The sequence below is a fragment of the Peromyscus leucopus genome, chromosome 9 (assembly GCF_004664715.2).
Source record: "Peromyscus leucopus breed LL Stock chromosome 9, UCI_PerLeu_2.1, whole genome shotgun sequence".
In the NCBI taxonomy this organism is placed as follows: Eukaryota; Metazoa; Chordata; class Mammalia; order Rodentia; family Cricetidae; genus Peromyscus; species Peromyscus leucopus.
The window spans coordinates 78,789,527-78,808,167 of NC_051070.1; the positions used below are offsets into that span (position 1 = coordinate 78,789,527).

General features: G+C 49.0%; 1 protein-coding gene across 4 annotated transcripts in view; it reads left to right on the top strand.

Moving 5' to 3' along the window:
• Window positions 1-16,221: 16,221 nt before the first annotated feature.
• The window catches only part of Dlg5 (discs large MAGUK scaffold protein 5), a 114,826-nt gene continuing 112,406 nt past the window's right edge, over window positions 16,222-18,641 (top strand). For 3 of the 4 annotated variants that reach the window (XM_037208606.1, XM_037208607.1, XM_037208608.1), the window contains exon 1: window positions 16,631-17,024. In XM_037208606.1, the coding sequence (XP_037064501.1) occupies window positions 16,721-17,024 (304 nt within the window). In that variant the 5' untranslated portion in view covers window positions 16,631-16,720. Of the gene's footprint in view, window positions 17,025-18,641 lie in introns of all 4 variants that reach the window. The other variant, XM_028879791.2, reaches the window with a different exon arrangement.

The following is an 18,641-nucleotide window of genomic DNA, read 5'->3' on the forward strand; positions in this document are numbered from 1 at the left end:
AATTACAGACAAGGTACAGTAGAGGAGAAGAATTAAACTAAGTAGCTTGGGAGTTTAGGTCATCTTTGCTAGCCTTGCACTATGGGTGTAGACTGTCATCTCTGTCTGTGTTAGGCTGCACTCTTTAGCCGTTGGAACAGTTTATTGCAGCTCTCTGAGAATTTCTGGATCCCAAGAGCCTAATGCTAGATCGCCATGAGCACGTCCTCTCTCCTTACGCATAGAAGTTCGCAGTAAGTTGCTATGACTTAGTACTCTATAGTATCCGCTCACTCTTTCTTCCTATGCCATCAGTGTCACTATACTTGTGTTTCCTCTGTGACACTAGCAAGTTCTCTCCGTACTCTCTCTCAAAGACCATAGTCCTCAAATAACCGGTATCCCACTGTGTGCGAGAGAGAGTATGGCTCTGCAGTGATCTGAGACAACTGGGAAGCTGTGAGACTGGGATCACCCAATGGGATTCCACTACTGAGAGTTTTTGAAGATCGCGCGGGCTACTTGATCACTGGATGGCTGAAGAGCGAGGAGCAATCGTGGGGAAATCATCCAGGAGGTAGATGAGCTCTGCCTCACCCCTGAATGACCGCGAAGGCCTCAGTAGATGTCTCTAAGGGGCTCTGCAGCTAAAATCCGCTTACGACAACCGAGAGAAACAAGATAGATCATTGGAAGTCGACAGCATGCACGGGGACAGCTAACCTCCGCCTAACAGGCCTTGTCTGGCTCAGTGAGAGACTATCTCATCGCTGTCCTACCACATCTCCTGAGTGAGCTATAGATTGCTATGAGCTCAAGTCTGCCTATCAGTGTATTGGGCTACTTACAGTGATTATTTGGAGACCAGCCTCGATAATTATAGCAGTTATTCACACTCAACAAGGCCATAGTAAGTGCGTTTGTCCTATGCTTGGATAATTGTTAATGCCAAGAATAGCGAGTGATATTTCCCAGGTGTACGCAATGTGGTGGCCGAGGCTGCTTAATAGTAGCACAGGCCTACTAGCGAATGAACGTCCATCGACAGGGTATGGCAATAAGGAAGAGAGCCCACATTTCCTGCCCTGATGCCATGGTCCTCACACATGGAGAGTAAGGATGAGAACGATCATTAACTGGAGTTGGTGGCGTACCAGACTCCAGGTATATGCGCCTCAGGCTAACACCCATAGTGAAGTGCAGTTATAATGTCTAGCGCCTGAACGTCAATGGTGAAAGAAAGGGATCCCATGGTATTGGAATGTGGCTCGCGGCCAAAGATCGCAAGGTCATTATCGTCCAACCTATAAGAGCAGACTAAGTTATAGCTCTCAGGATGTTATTGTGGGCCTTAGTGAAAAAGTTCAAGGACAACAGGCCATCGAGGTCCTAGTGTAGCTACGTCAGACTGATAGACGGAAATGATGGGGGATGGGGCCTGCAGCAAAGTGTGCCCACGTCAATTGAGGAACCATGCTGACTAGGAGCGTATGAGAAGTAATCAAGTATGGGCAACATGTTGCCTACGGAGACCTCTAGAGGAGTATGAGCTAGAGCAATCAGCAGGTACCTTTCCCACGCGCTCCGAGGCAGAGGGGAGTCTGATCGGCTGTCCTCATCGAGCCATCTGGGCACACCGGCTCTGTACTATGGCTATCAGCAAATTAGACATAGTTAGTCCAAGGGAATTAGAGAGGCTTGACTGCAGACAGTCATGTTCAGCTTCACCTGTATATCTGATGGCGTATAGAGTGATGGTTAGGTGCTTAAGCACGATATGACAAGCGAGAGTCAAAGCTTCCATAGGTGTCTGAGCAATAGCATAACGATGCAACAGCACCTTAGGACATGTTTATCGCACTTGGCGATGCTCCTGACCTAGTAGCACTGCTAATGTGGATGCTCAAGGCTCTTGTTTTTGCTGGATCACTATTTGACGGAGAGAATATCTTTTGAGTCTTCTGATAAGATTACCTGACAGGATGAGGCAAAATGCAGGCTATTTGAGGCGCCAGAGGCCTATTCCAATGGTGGTGCCACTAGGCATAGAGCGATCTGAGAAAAGTCAGTGGAGGCAAACTTATGGAAAAACAAGTCACACGTATTGAGACTTCAAGCTGTGAGCATCCTTGGATCAACTAAATTTGTAGAGAGTGTGGCTGTGGCCCTCTCCTGACCCTCGCCACCCAGACTAGTAAGACCTAAGATGGTCTAACGTTGTCATTATGGAGGGCGTGGGGTGTTGGGTGGAAGGAATGTTACGTGTAAGATCGAGAGGTTTGCTTCTGTGAGGGCTTTGAGACGTACTATTCGCCTCGAGCTCTGAAGCTCTGAATATTCGCCGGTAGGCCGTTGAAAGCTTGAGCAGCAGCAGATTAGGAACAACCTTACCTCTGTGGCGTCCGCGAAGGCTAGGGTTTATAAGTGTGAATAGCCACGCCACCGACCTGCTTGTGTTGGTTTTTTTATTAACTAGATGCAGGTCCCCGTTTCTTTTTAGAATAATTTTTTTAATTTCATTTTTTGAGATATTGGTTTCTCTTGTACGCCTTGCTGTCCTGGAAGCACTATGGGTCTCTTTGTAGACCAGGCCAAGCTGCCTCTGCTCCCAAAGTGCTGGGGATTGAGCATGGGTCACTGCTGCAGGGCTCTTAAAGAAATTATTATTATTATTTTTTTTTGGTGCTAAGGTGTGATGTGCACAACGCTTGGAGTATCAGCAACTCGATGGAGCCAGAGTTAAGTATACATCGACATCTAATGAGTTCACAGCTAACTTGGTCATATAGCAAGTTCAAGGCCAGCCAGTAAGCATCTAGTTATAGTGAAAATTTCTCAAAGAAAGAAAGTGAAGAAAAAGATGTCTACATTTAGCTCATTACGGGTATGTGCTTGTGCCATGCATTTAGTTATAGTGTGTACCACTTATAGTATGTCTGACGAGGCCAAGAGAACACTGATCTGCTGGAACTGAGTCATAGGCAGTAGTGAGGTGCCTAAATGTGGGTGTGAACTGAACCCAGAGTCAGGTAGCCCATAAGAAGCCTGGGATCAATTATGGCAAACAGTGATGCGCAAGGCATTATACCTTAAAGGCTCTTACGTCTGGAGGTTATGTAAAGACAGGTCTCTCTGCAGTCAAGAAGCTTGACAGTTACGCTTCATACGTAGGTCTCGTAGCTGACTTATGCGCGAGCTCGCTAAACCTCATCCAACCTAGGGACTTGCTTCTAGTTCCTCTTATGATCCATATTCCGATAGCATCACATGTTGTTCTGGATGCTGCAGAGGAGAAGACATTTCAGCTCTATGCTATGGCTATGGTTGCATTGCTGCACACTGATCCTCTGCTGCTATGTTTTGCTGGTGCCATCCTCTACTCTTGCAGTTGATGATGTCCTCCTCGTTGACAGTGAGTACGATGCGAAATGTCTCTGTGGGCGCGTCTGCTCTTCTCCGGCTCTAGCTTTCATGTGACTACGGACGTTCAGAATTCCGTTAAAAGCTTTGCATCATCAGTACTAGATGAATCATCAATTGTGATGCTCTAAGGGCCGCGTCTTCTGCTGTCATCGTCGCTGGCGCAGCAATGGCAATCGGTCTACATGAAAGCATACGTATCTCAACTGTCATACCACCTACCTATAATACTAAACAATAAACCTACATACAGTAACCAGTACCTATGAGTAACAGTTCTGTCTTACATTTTTTTCTTCTATTAAACAAGTATAAATATAATAAATTGGCTTTTGTAATGAAAGAGTATGTTGTGAGCTTGTATAAGCGGTTTCGGACTGAGAATTGAACCTAGGGTCCATCTAGCAATAAGAGCCGAGTGGGTCTCTTAACTTGGAGGTTCGGGTGCAGCTGTTTTATATCTGTATTGATTTGATTTTGGGATGAGGTAGCCATCTGGCAAGACAATAGTGGCGCTCTTAATGATGTCGAGCTCAAGGACATGCTTCTGCTGCAGCGCCATGGGATACAAAATTTCTTTGACAATCGAAGCTCTAGCCCTATCTAATCCTACTGGGGCCATGACTAATTGGTCTCAGACTTCACAGTGCAATACCTATGACACAGGGATCAGTGCAACGAAATTAGCATGCACCGTGACTGTCTCTCGGTGCTGCAGGCAAGTGCAGGTGCTCAGTGGCACAGCCACGTGCTATGTGATAGCCTTACCATCGTCTGTTAGTCCTTGCACATCTGCTGTGACAAGACACCATCAGAACTGCATGCGAGCTGGACACTAATGGCCAGTGTTCACTTGCAGCGTCGAACTGTGTCCAGCTGTTGCTTAGTCATTAACGAGTAGAGGAAGATGGAGTCACTGTCGACACAACTAGTAATGCATATGACACATTGCATACAAGCTTCTGAGAAGCGAAAGTGTGTGTATGCCTATCATACTTCTCCTAGGCTTGTGCCCATCCACCTAGGAACAACAGCATGACACATGCCTCATGACCACCAGATAGAGCGGGAGCATGCACCAGTTAAGTCAGCGATGAGAAGTCTAACAGTGAGAATGTCAGAACAAATAGAGGGAAACTAGAGAATAGATGGTCATGTTCTCGAGTATCCGTAGATGGGTTCTGCGAGGCTTACCCACCAATGAACTACGAGCAGTGCTGGCGAGCTGGAGCTGCATACTAGATCTACTTGTACGTATCACTGAGGCGTCTCTGCTCATGTGACACGTGATCATTACCACAATCTGAGATGCCTGACTGAAGGCTCAAGTAGAGCAATATATGTGTATCGCATGAGAGGTCTATACCGATAATTGTCTCACCATCACTGCCATAGGTGACTAACGGACAAGCAGTGACATTGAGTGTCTTTAGTTGTTACTATATATCGCATGTGTTCAGCTAGCAATACTGGGTTCTCACTATGCTTCTGATGAAAGCAGATGACTGCTCAGGTCTTAATGCTGATGTGTGTAGACTAGAGAACTTCGATTGACCTCGATCCATGCACATCTACTCCCTGCAGTTGAGATTGTTCCTGTAGTCTAGGAAGCACAATCTGCCAGAAGTGTGGGAAGGGGTCAGAATGCTGAACCGCAGATCACTTATCTGAATAATGGGGCCTGTCAGGCTGTCATACCTGTGGTGTCCCTTGAGAAGGGTCATTGAGGACTGTGAGGAAAGTATCAGAACAGGATCTGCCATGATCTTGGTGCTCAGGAAAAGGGCACTGGTTTGACTTGCTCATGGCCAGAGCTGTGTTTATTCATGGAGTCACTGGGTCTCAGAGCTAAGTCCCTGTCTACACTAGAGAAATGGCAGTGACCTCATTAGCGTTCCTGTCTGTATTTCTGAGCAATTAACACAGGTCATCTCTCCTTCTCCAGTTCATCCTTCCAAACAAGAGCTCATAGCCCTGCTATGCCTGAGGCCAGAGACTGGGGACAGAGGCTGACACGTCAGTGTTAAAAAGTATGACAGAGTAGTAGTCAGTTGAAAAAGAAAGCTGCACAGTCTCCTCCACTGAAGTTTATAACCATGAGAACCCCAGGTGGGAGTGCTGGCTTTAATCCCAGCACCCTGGAGGCAGAGGCAGGTAGATCTCCGCAATTTCAAGACTAGCCTGGTTTACATAGAGAGTCCTAGGATAGCCAGGGTACATAGAGAGTTTTTATCTCAAAAAAGAAAAGAAAATATAACAAAACAAAAACAAAGTAAGAGCCTCAATACCAGAAATGGGTCTTAAAGTAGGAGGGATGGCATCACACTGAAGCAATAAAATATGTGGAGTTCCACATTATCAGGCCTTAAAGGGAAGGAGAGGCTTCTCTTTAAAACCCCCAAAAAAGGGTGTTCTTAAGAATGGTGGGGCTGTGGCTCTCCCAGCTCTTGGGAGGCAGAGGCAGGCAGATCTCTGAGTTCTAGGCCATCCTGGTCTACAGAGAAATTTCCAGGACAGCCAGGGCTACAAAGAAAGCCTGTCTGGAAGTGCCCCTCCCTGCCCCCCCCCAGAGAGAGAGAGAGAGAGAGAGAGAGAGAGAGACAGACAGACAGACAGACAGACAGACAGACAGACAGACACTGTTAGAGGGATGGAGGAGACGAAGGCTAGAAGAGTCTCTTCAGAGAACAGCTTTCCTTTCTGGACCGAATTTCCCTGAAGAGTTTCATTCTACAACTTTCAAGAGATGGCAGGAAATTTCACAACTCATGCTTTAATTCAGCACAGTGTATATGACACAGAACATTGAGGAGGAGTCAGGTGCCATAAAGGGAGAGCAGTTAGTCACAGCATAGGCTACTTAACTCTCTGTCCAGAGAGGCAATGTGTGTGTGTGTGTGTGTGTGTGTGTGTGTGTGTGTGTGTGTGTGTTGGGGGGGATGACACACTGCAGTGAAGCATGACTTGATTCTATAGAATCAGCTTTAAGGAACAGGTCCATGTGATGCCCAGAGTCTAGTGGTAGGCAGTCACTAAATACAGAATGATTTAAATACAGAAATAGTGATGGGTACCAGGTATATCTCAAGGATAGACAGTGGGTAGGTGGGCTTCTATGGAAATGACCTTTTCTTTTCTTTTTTTCTTTCTTTTTTTTTTCCTTTGGTTTTTCGAGACAGGGTTTCTCTGTAGCTTTGGTACCTGTCCTGGATCTCGCTCTGTAGATCAAGCTGGCCTCAAACTCACATAGATCCACCTACCACTGTTCTCTGAGTGCTGGGATTACAGGCGTGCGCCGCTGCTGCTGCTGCTGCTGCTGCTGCTGCTGCTGCTGCTGCTGCCGCCGCCACCGCCGCCACCGCCGCCGCCGCCACCACCACCACCACCACCACCCAGCGGAAATGACCTTTAAACCTAAATTGGTGCTAGGTCCCTTGCCCATGTTCCCTCGCTTTGCCTCTTCTAAGCCTGGAGTGCTTCTGAAGCATCTGCCCCAGGCCTCCATCGTTATAGGTACTGTGAGGGGTCTGACGGGAATAGCGGCCCGGAGTTCCTGACCCTAGTGTGTTTGGGGAGCAGTAACACACCAAGGGAGACTCCTGAATTATACAATAGACAATAGAAAGAAAAGTGAATGAAAATACAAACTTGCTGGGCAGTGGTGGCGCATGCCTTTAATCCCAGCACTCAGGAACCAGAGGCAGGCGGGTCTCTGTGCATTCGAGGTCAGTCTGGTCTACAGAGCGAGTTCCAGGACAGCCAGGGCTACACAGAGAAACCCTGTCTCAAAAAACAAAACAACAACAAAAACAAACAAAGCCACAACAACAAAAAAGAAAATGCAAACTTCTCTTCAGGGAAGTAGGAGAGTTTTCCATATCTAAGAATGAGAGGAGTTTGCTCAGGTAACAAGGGGACAGAAGTAGGTAACAGGGCAGGGCAGGAGTCACATTATTTTGTTTTTAAGAATTATTCATGCCGGGCGGTGGTGGCGCACGCCTTTAATCCCAGCACTCGGGAGGCAGAGGCAGGCGGATCTCTGTGAGTTCGAGGCCAGCCTGGGCTACCAAGTGAGTTCCAGGAAAAGGCGCAAAGCTACACAGAGAAACCCTGTCTCGAAAAACCAAAAAAAAAAAAAAAAAAAAAAAAAAAAAAAAAAAAAGAATTATTCATTCTGTTTACTGCACATGACTGTGTTGCCTACACGTATGTTAGTACACCATGTGTGTGCAGTGCCCAAGAAGGCCAGAAGAGGGCATCAGATCCCCTGGAACTAGAATTATGGATGGTTGTAAGCTACCATGTAGATACTGGGAGCCAAACCCAGGTCCTCCAGAAGAACAGCAAGTACTTTTAACCACAGAACCATCTCTCCAGCCCCAGGAGGCTCATTGTACCGGTGGGGGATAGAGTAGGTTAGTTGCTGAAGCATGGAAGCAATAAGGAGAAAGCCCACATGTTGACCTGAAGTCAGTTGGGAGCTAGTGAAGACAGAGCAAGCTAGAGGCTACAGTTCTGGTCTACCTAGGCTACTTAACAGAGAAAACTGCTAAGACCTTAGTTCTGCTCACTATTAAACCACCACCAGGCCTTGGGGAGAAATACCCAGAAGAGACCGTCACAAAGAGATCCCCCTTTCCAAACATGAGTTCAAATGGGATTCTGTCAACTACACGCCTCCTGTGTGCTTAACAAAGAGGAGGGATAACTAAGGGTGGGGAGGTGGGACTGCGTTGTTGGCTGCCTGTTGTGTGTGTGCCTGGCGGGATGATACCTGACTGAGGGCTCCAGAGGCGAGAACAGTGAGTTTAGGGAGGGGCAGTCATTGGCTTGGGGTTTGCAAGCCACTGCTTAGCTCTGCCTTTGCAAAGTGCAGTGGGTAGCCTCAGGGCTAGCCTGGCACCTGGCACAGGGCAGGCATTCAATCAATAATTACTTATAGAGTCATTAGCCATTAGGTAATCCTTCCTCCAGCTTAATCCAAGGTTGTCAAAGCCTTCCAATCTCTGATCCTAGGATTCTGCCTTGTCTCATGTCCTCTGGGCAAGATGATTCTTTACTCAAGATGGGCTTCTCCTACATTCATCTTTTAACCAAGGGCACTTGGCTTTGGGCCATTCTTGAACCAGGAACAAGGCAAGAGGTAGGAAAATGTCTCCAGGGCTCACAAAGCTACAGAGAGCCAAGTTTAAAGTAATCCCCCCCCCAACAGGTCTCGATCATTTCATAGATATAACATTCCTAAAACGTTGTGGGAAATGTGGCACTTTCATAAATAGAATTCCATCTCCAGGGCCCTGGGCGGGGGTGGGGGGTGGTGGGGGGGGGTGGAGGAGGGTGGAGGGTGGGGGTGGGGCTCATCCCTTTAAGGAGCACTGCACTGTAGTTGGCTAACTGTAACTCCCAGGTGGGGTGGGGACTGGTCCCTAAGAAGGATGCTTTTCCACTCACAGCCACCCACATGTCCACGCTCACACTCCTGAGTTTTGCACTCACCCCCACATGCCCACAGAGACGGCCTTTGCCTGCCCACAGTACCCTTGCCTGTCACTCTTACAGACGGCCTGCTTGCTTACCTCTGTGTCATTCACGTGAGCTGTCCTCTAAAAACAGCTGTCACATATCCATCAGAACATAAAATCCAGGTCAGAGGCCCCTGCGTCCCAGCTCACTCAGCCTGCAGCAAGACCCAGTGTCTGGAGCTCTTTATTCGAAAGCTTCCCCATTGATCCGCTGAGGATGCTGGGTTCTGCCATGGATAATGAGAACAAAGCAAAGCCTACTGAGAGCCTGGCTGTCATTCCACTGTCTCCTGGGCTGTTTCGAGGAACTGTCAAGTGCTAGGTACTGAAGATACAGCAGTTATGGGGACACTTTCTGGAGAAACAAATGATTGCTTGCCCCACAAAGACTGACACAAACTCTTCCATCCAAGTGCAACCGTGAACCAACAGGCTTTACTGGGGCTACCGAAGAGGGCATGGGGCAACTTGCGGGTGACTATACTGTAGAAAAAAAGAAATCTCTTCTACTAACTGTTAAGTGCTTATAAATCCTCAGGGAATGATGAGTCTTTTGAGTTCCTCACCTACAGCAACTTTTTAACTGTGTATACATTCTTAAGGGGTGTGGCCTGAGAAGCCCATCCTCCTAGGAATTATTAAGAGTGTCTCTGTCCTTAAGGAGGTGTAGTGCCTCCTGAGCCCCTCCCTACTCCATGGCAGAATCTTAATGGAACCGATTAATCCTGTTCGAGTCTCTACAGTAATCACTGGTGCTGAGACTCCATGAGGACCTTTCCACGTTGTTCCACAACAGCAGAAATAGTTTATAGTTATTGAGGATGAAGTGTTCTTTGCCGACATACAAGGATTTTCACATGTACAACTCTACTCAGTATGTATTCACTCAGTATTTCACAGCGCTTGATACCTCATGCCCTGCTTGGCTTGGTCAGTTTCCCTGCTCAGGGTCTATCTCAAGGCAGAAAGCAAAAGGGTCAATGGCCTTCCAAGCTTATTCAGGTTGTTGACAGAGCTCAGATCCCTGATGAGTTAGGACTGAGGTCCCTCTCCTTGTTGGCTATCAGATGGGGACCATCATCTCAGAATCCATCTCTAGTACCCAGACCCCTCTGTCTAACAGCCAGCAACGGCCAGGTATATCCTTTCCCTACTAGGAATCTCTCTGCCTCCCAAGGCTGTCTACAGCCTTCTGCTTGAGAAGATGCTCGGCTTTGTAATTAGATTGGTCCCTCGGAGACAGGCCAGGGCAGTATCTCAGTTTTAACTAACCCCATAACCTTACCTCTGCCAGCTAAATCCTTTAGCTATGTTAAAAAAAAAAAAAATCCATTTGTAGGTTCCAGTAACTTAGGACAGGAGTGTCTTTGGTGTGTGTGTCTATTACAAGGCCAAAGAGAACTAGGTTGGCAGTAGTGACAATACTGGCTGTCAAATGTCAGTAAATGAGGAGGTTAAAATTTGAAGTGAGAGGAGCTGGAGTATGGCTCAGTGGTTAAGAGCACTGGCTGTTCTTCCAGAAGACCCAGGTTCGATTCCTGTTACCCACATGGTGGCTCCCAACAGTCTGTAACTTAGTAACAGGAAACCCTCGTACCCTCTTCTGGCCTCTTAAAGCACCACGAATGCACGTGTCCAGAGATATATGCGGGCAAAACACTCCTACAGTGTTTTGATAATATAATAAGATGATAAGATAATAATAAAATGAAATCTTTTTTTTTTTTATTTTTAATTTGAAATGAGAGTAAGGAGCCAAGAGGCCAAAGCCTTTGCAAACAGGCTGGTAACGGCTTCCTCAAGGAGTGTCCCATCTGAGTTAAAACACACACGATGTCTGTGAGTCAAAGGGTTAACACGCCCAGGCAGGCCTGTGCCTGCAGAGAGCCTGAGGAGCCTCTCCCCAAGGCTCCTCTTGCCTGAGGCTTAAAGCAGGCCTGCATTTCTGAAAGGGGGCACCCTCAGCAGACTCCCCTAGCCCAACTGTCTCTGTGTGGCTGGGCAGGGAAGAGGCAGAGGCATGCTGCCTGTGCCTTACAGATCAGAGGTGGCTGCTCTGAAGAATTCTTGGTGCTGTGGCAAGCTTTCAACCTGCCACCACTTTATGGGACACCAGAGAGAGTTTGTAAACCTCCTTTCTGATGTCCCCTTTTGTGGTGGCTTCCTTCCCTGCCTTCCTTGTAGAGTTTTTAATTATTAACTAATTATTTTTATTGCCATTGATGTTAGGGATCAGCCTCTCATATACAAAGTACATACTTCATCACTAGGCCACACAGCTCCTCCACCAAAAGTGGGCCTTCATTGTTAAACACTTTAGTTCTTTCATTCATTTCTATGTTCATTGAGTAATTAAAAAAAAAAAAATCCAGTGGCCCATAACATGTACCCCTCGCCAAAGACATGTTTCCTCAGTTCCTGTGACTTGTACAACCAAGAATACTCGGCTAAAGGGAGATCTTTCTTTCAGGCCTGAGTCTGTAACTCTTCACTCATGAAACTGAAATCATTTGTGCAAAACCTGTCCCTACATGCCACCTGACACCAGGCAGTCTTTCTCTCAGAGGGAGGCCAGAAGAGCTCCTGTCTTGGACTGAGCCCTGAGCCCCAGTCTGATACTACAGTCATGGTCACCTCTTTTTTTTTTTTCCACACAAGAACACTGAGGCACGGGGGTGGCACAGCCTTACCCAGCTGGAGCACCGAAAGCCAGCCTTTCGGCCCAGCGCTCTGACCAGCAGAAGGTGCCTTCAGGAGGGTTGTGATGGGGTTTCCCTATGCCTGTCAGATGCTAGACCCAGTCAAGGGGGTTGTAGATGTCCTATCACTTAATTTTCCTAAGGACTGTAGTAAAGGGTGGCGTGTGCCCCCAAGGTGGGAGAATGGGAGGCTCGGGAAAGGTCGATCAGCAGCTCGGGGACACAGGCGGCAAGTGTCTGGTCAATGCTTTCTCTGTAGGAGGGATGGTGTACAGAGAGATAGGCATAGGACTAGAGCCGGCTACAGAGACAGGACGCCAGTGCAGGGTGGGGTGGTGAGAGGGAGCACATGACGGTGGTGGTGGTAGAAGGGGGACTAGGAGATGCTAGAGAGGTGGCAGGGAAGGGCCTGGGAGGTGGCTTCGGTTAGTGGGAGAGAGTCAGGTCCATGGCATCCGTGTTCTCGTTTGTTTGTTTTATTAGAGTACAGGTGCCCATGAAAGTGAGAAGAGGGTGTTGAATCCCTCGGAGCTAGAGTTACAGGCACCTGTGTGTGGTGATATTGTTTTCCCCAAAATATTGTGCACCCTAATAAACTTATCTGGGGTCAGAAAACAGAACAGCCACTAGATACAGAGGCCAGAAAATGATGGCACTCACACCTTTAATCCTAGCATTCTGAAGGCAGAGATCCATCTGGATCTCTGTGAGTTCAAGGCCACACTAGGCATGGTAACAAGAGCCTTTAATCCCAGGAAGTGATGGCAGAAAGGAATATAAGGCGTGAGGGCCAGGAACTAGAGCCTGGTTAAGCTTTTAGGCTTTTTAGCAGCAGTTCAGCTGAGATTCATTCTGCATGAGGACTCAGAGGCTTCCAGTCTGAGGAAACAGGATCAGCTGAGGGATTGGCTGTGACTTGTTCTGCTTCTCTGATCTTCCAGCATTTGCCCCAATACCTAGCTTCAGGTTTGTTTGTATTAATAAGACCTGTTAAGATTCATGTTACACCAGTGAGCTGATGCGGGTGCTGGGAACCAAACTGGGTCCTCTGCAAGAGCAGCTAACACTCTTAATGGCCGAGGCACCCTGTCCTCCCAGAGAATGACTTTCCGTGGTGAGGTATTGTCAGAAGCCAGGCTGCAAAATGCCTGCCAGTCATGAAGTGCTGTCCCACAGGACGTGAGATGGGGTAATGATTCCTTCCTGAGAGAAAACAAGAAGGGACAAAGGAGGGACCTCTGAGACCAGGGAGCCCCAATCCTTTGTGGACAAAAGGAGGAGGCCTGGCAGAGCAGAAGCGGAGAGAATATGCGTGTACCTGTGTGTGTGTGTGTGTGTGTGTGTGTGTGTGTGTGTGTGTGTGTGCATGTGCATGGGGGTTCAGAGCATGGAGGGGCTCCGCTCAAGGAAGAGAGACTCTCCCCTGCTTTTTTAAGAATTGAAGGGAAGAAAGGCAGGTAAATTGAGAGAGACATTCTTAGGCAGGTGACAGGGTGGCTTTGAAAATGATGAAGATACCATCTTTTCCTTCATGCCTCTTATTGTGATTGGTGTGTCTATGTGTCCTAGAGCTTCCATGATAGCTGGACACAAACTAGGATTTAAAGCAATGAAGGCCTTCTGGTTCACAGTTCTTAATGGAAAAAGTCCCAAACAAAGGGCTTCCCAAGTTGGTTCCTTCTGGAAGCCGTGAGGGAGACTCTGTCCCAGGCCCTGTTCCTGGCTCCTGGTGGGTCCCATAGTCTTTTCCGCTGAATTGCACATGCATTACTCCAGCCTCTGCCTCTCGCTCATATACTATCTGCCCTATGGATAGCTGAGTCCCATTTTCCTTTTCAAAACATTTATTTTTGGCCAGGAGGTGGTGGTGCATGCCATTAACTCCAGAACTCAGGAGGCAGAGGCAGGTGGGTCTCTGTGAGTTTGAGGCCAGCCTGGTCTACAGAGCGAGTTCCAGGACTGTCAGGGCTACACAGAGAAACCTTGTCTTGAAAAAACAAATACAAATATATATATATATATATATATATATATATATATATATATATATATATATATTTGTGTGTGTGTGTGTGTCATAGTTTATGTGGAGGTCAGAGGACAACTTATGGTTCTCTCTTTCTACCATGTAGGTCCCAAGAATCCAACTGAGCCACTGAGCCAGCTCACCAGCCCTCCCTCTTCTGATAAACACACCAGTCCACTCTAATCCAATCCGACCTCATTTTAAGTTGGTGATGCCTGTAAAGACCCCATTTCTAGTCATTTCTACAGAAATGACTTCATGCCAAGGTGATTGGTTTAAATCAGCCCTTAAACATTAAGTATGTCCATGAGTTCTCTCATCTAGATTCATATTTCACACAGACCATAAGAGCATCTTATAAAGGACTTGACAAAAGTCGTGTGCACCCACCACTGTCCAGGCCCTGCTGGTAAGTGCTCTCACGGGTTCCACTTCCTCCCGGACTCTCAGGAAGGTTGGAACAAACACTGATTCTCTTCACTGTTTCTTGGGAGTGACTGGGAGACTGTCTCTCTTCTGTCTCAAGCACCCTTTGGATGTAAAATTTACAGTATGTTCGAATCATAATACGATTAGTGTCCAATTTTCATTTTTCCTCCCTCTCCCCATGTCTACCTTCCCTTCTTCACCTAGATGTCTATTAATCCAAATAAGAACTGAGGTGGGAAGGAACCTCAGGGATGAGTTTTGATTTGTGGATGCCCTTGGGTTAAGTAGTGGCCATCAAGAGAGAAGGTTTCTTTCGTTTTTTTAAAAAAATAATTATTTATTTGTATTTTATGTATATTGGTGTTTCGCCTGCATGTATGTCTGTGTGAGGTTGTCAGATTCCCTGGAACAGGAGTTATAGACAGTTGTAAGCTGCCATGTGGGTGCTGGGAATTGAACCTGGGTCCTCTGGAAGAGCAGCCAGTGCTCTTAACTGCTGAGCCATCTCTCCATCCCCAAGAAAGAGATAAGGTTTCTTAGGGGCAGGGGAGAGAGGAAAGATCCAGGGAGTCTGTACAAAACTATGGTACCCTGATAGCAATCACTCTCCACTCCACGAAAACCTGGTCCTAGTCAGCATTAACTGTCAACTTGACACAGCCTGGAATCACCTGGAAAAAAAAAAGTCTCAGTGGAGTGATTGTCTTTTTAAAAAGTTGATCTGTGAGAATATCTGCCATATGGGCATGTCTTGATTGATAACCGGGTAGGAGAGCTGAGCCCACTGTGGGTGGTACCATTCCCTGGGCAAGTGATCATGGGCTGTATGAGAAAGCCAGCTGAGCATGAGCCAAACAATCCTGTAACATTCCTCCACAGTCTCAGTTGTACTTCCTTGGCTCTGAGTGAGACCTCCTGCCTTGACTTCTCTCACGGAAGGGAAGTATAAGTTGACAGTGCTTTTGGTCATGGTGTGTGCCACAGCAACAGAATGAAACTAGGACAGCATGTTGAGTCAGAAGCCCAGGCTATCTGAACAGAGAGGGATCTTCAAATAGTTTTGCCCCTCCATATTGGAAACCATGTTGGATTATAAAAGCTTTAAGAAACTGTCAAATTTATCAAGCCCAGTCCAGAAAACACACAATCGCAATAATGCTGAGATTATTTCAGCACTTCAGTGACCCTGTTGAACTGACTCATGAAGCCACAGCTGAGAACCCTGGTCTGATGCTCTTCTTTTCCCCTTTCTCCTGAGGAAGAACCAGATGAGCAAAGGTAGTTGGTTCTCTTCCTCCTTGAACATCATCCGGAGGCGCCGGGCAACTGATGGGCCAAGCCTGGTACTCTTGTTCTAGTCACTATACAATTTCCCAGAAATAAACTTGTCTCTGGTCAAAGAATTAGGAAATTTAAAACACATCTGCCTTGGGTGACAGTGCCATAGAAAGAGTTCTTGGCCAGTCTCAGCACGTGCGTCAGTGGTTTCAATGCGGACGTTTGCAGTCTTCCCTGGATGCAGATCCACACTAGGAGTGCGGAGGTTGCTGAGGACAATTGCTTTGGATTCAGTCAAGGGTAAATAGTTGTGCACAGAGGGCTGTCAGAGAAGGTGGATGTGGGAGAGGGGTGAAGTCATTAGGGGAAGTAAGGTAACTCTGCAATTTGCTACCATCTTGGGGTGACACCGAGGGGGTGAGCACTTGCCAGAAATCTCCAAAAGCCCACAGCCAAAGCTCTTTAGGTACACCCCTTCTCCTGCAAACATCCAATTGCCTTTGACTCTGGAGCTCAGATACAGGTGAAAAGAATGCTATTATCTGTGCAGCGGGTTGGGGGACTTTATTGGGAAATTTTTTTCTAAGAAAATCTTGGAATGGGGATCAATGCTGAAGAGGTCTTAAATGGGAGATGTCTAAGTTTAGTGGGGGGTTCCATTGTGTCTTCGGTTTATTTTGGAATTCTCAGGAGACCGTGTATTTGGGGCAGTATGCGAGCCTGGTGGGGGCTTTCCCCCTACAATAGCTTGGGGGGGGGGCTAAGGGCCAGCGGGGGAGGGGCGGGACCCTTCCCCTCCTCCCAGCTCTTTAGTTGCCTGCCACCTCCTCCAGGCCGAAGGCGGGCCCGGGAGGAGAGAGGCCAGAGGGGCGGGCCACGGCTGTGCGGGCCGCGGCGTGGGAGCCCGGGTGAGCCCGGCAGGAGCCGTCGGGCGCCTGGCGATCCCCCCCACCCCCCACCGCCCCGCGGCGATCGCAGTGTGCTGCGAGGCGGTGGGCACGGAGGCGGAGCGGGAGGGGGCATGCTTGGCTGCTGCGAGGCCTCCGGGCGCGCCCGGGCCGCCGTCCCCACCTCCGCCTCCTCCTTCTCCTCCTCCGTCTCCACCTCCTCTTCCAGTCCCGCCGCCGCCGCCGCCGCCGCTGCCGCCGCAGCCAACATGGCTGCGCCCCGGAGTCCGGGAGGCGGCCGCTGAGAACTGCCCGATCCTTCGGGCCCAAGGCTCGCAGGCCCCAGCCCATGGGCCCCGCCGCCTCGCGGCTCCGGGTGCGTTAGGCTGCCGCCCAGCTCGGCGTGCAGCCCGCCGGCCTCAGGGAGCCCCGGCGCCGTCCGGCGGGGCGGGGCGGGGCGGCGCGGCGCGGGCCGCCACCATGGAGCCGCAGCGCCGGGAGCTGCTCGCCCAGTGTCAGCAGAGCCTGGCCCAGGCCATGACCGAGGTGGAGGCGGTGCTCGGGCTGCTGGAGGCCGCGGGAGCGCTGAGTCCGGGCGAGCGGCGGCAGCTGGACGAGGAGGCTGGAGGCGCCAAGGCGGAGCTGTTGCTCCAGCTGCTCTTAGCCAAGGAGCAGGACCACTTCCAGGACCTGCGCGCCGCGCTGGAGAAGACACAGCCTCACCTGCTGCCCATTCTCTACCTGAACGGCGTCGTCGGGCCGCCGCAGTCCGCAGATGGTGCGGGTGAGTGGCAGTCCCGCGGGGCCCCTCCTGCCCGCCGGCCACCCCTTCTCTCTGCAGCTCACCCAGGCGGAGGGTGTGTGTGTGTGTGGGGGAGAGGTGGAGGCTCCGGTTTCGGCCACTGCTCTACCTGTATGGCGCGGATGACACCTTCTCTCTTAGCCGGCCGGGGGAGGGGACCGATGCCTGGACCCGAATTCATACATCCAGCCTCTGTCCTGTGGGTCTCTGGGAACAATAACCCCTCACTGAGAGCCTCGTCTTCCCTCTCCTGGTTGCCATCGCTGCAGAGTCCCCCCGGAGGCCAGCAGGTCCGGTGGCAGGGCGGAGGTCGGAGGACACCACGGAAGGATGTGGGTCAGCCCCTTTTCTAAGCTCCTCACCGGCGGCTAGCCCTTCGGGAGCCAGAGGTTGCAATCAGCAATAGAGAATATAGGCCAGGAGCAGGAAGCCTAAGTTTTGATCCCTGGCACCCCGTTTTCGAACTACTCGTCCCTTTTCACTTTGTGGCTGTATCCGTTTCCTTCTCTCCCGCTGGATCTCAGTCTCCTAACTTGCCCAGATTTGCTGTGAATTATGCACACCTTCCCCCGGTTTCTTTGGAAATTGTGGGCCCGGAAAAGTTGAGGAAGTTGCATTGCACCATGGGAAAATCTTAGTAGTGGTTGCTGTGGCTCAGTTCCCTCCCTGAGAGCTCCGAGTTCCCGGTGGAGAAGCGAGTTCCCGGTGGAGAAGCGCTGGTGACTGATTCCTTTGAGTGGTGCCCTTTGGAACCCCTGTGTTCTTGCTCTTGGAAGTGACTGATTTGTAAGTGTGTGTAGGGGGAGGGGTACTGCTGGGAGTTTGTTCCTAGAGGTAGACTTGTCCTGACTGAGCTGGGGAAAGCCAACCTTTTAGACAAGGAAGAAGGCATGGTGCAGAGGAAGGATGAGGGCTGGCATGCGTTTTGTTGTGTGTTGTGGCAGGAACTTTACCCTATCTATCACATTCAATCACTGTTAACAGCATGTGAACTGTCTATTATTCCTGCTTTGCCAGAGAGAAAACTGGCTTGCAGTGGTTAAAATGCTCAGGAAAGAGTGAATTCATGCTTAGGAAAGATTGAATGCCAAGAGTTTTGAAATTACTGTCTATTGCTTTTTAAAACATACTCAGAACCTGGAAACAGCAAATGTGCCTTGTGTAGGTCTTGCCTTTGTTTTAAGTGAATTAATACAATAATAAGATCAGTAAAGACTCATACATAAAAGAATAGTGAATGGGGAGAACTGGAAAAATAAAACCTGCCCTTAGCTACTTGTGGGTCAGAGGTTGAGGATACCCGTTTATGGGACTGTTAAAAGCTACACTTATAAAGGGAGTGATTTTATTAGGTGTCCCTGGTAGTTGTGATCATCTCTATGGGCCATCTCAACCCTGTTCTCTCTAGCTGGAGGAAACTGACATGCAGAGAGGCTGAACTGCCAACCACATAACAGCATTTCACTGGTGGCCCTACCATCTCCCCCTTGGGCTTCTGGCTATTGCACTCTGTTCCTCAGACTTGCATTCTGTCCCTGCAAGTATGGTTTATTGGAGTTCCTGGGCAAAGCCAGTAGTCTCTTTGAATAGCCCTTTGAA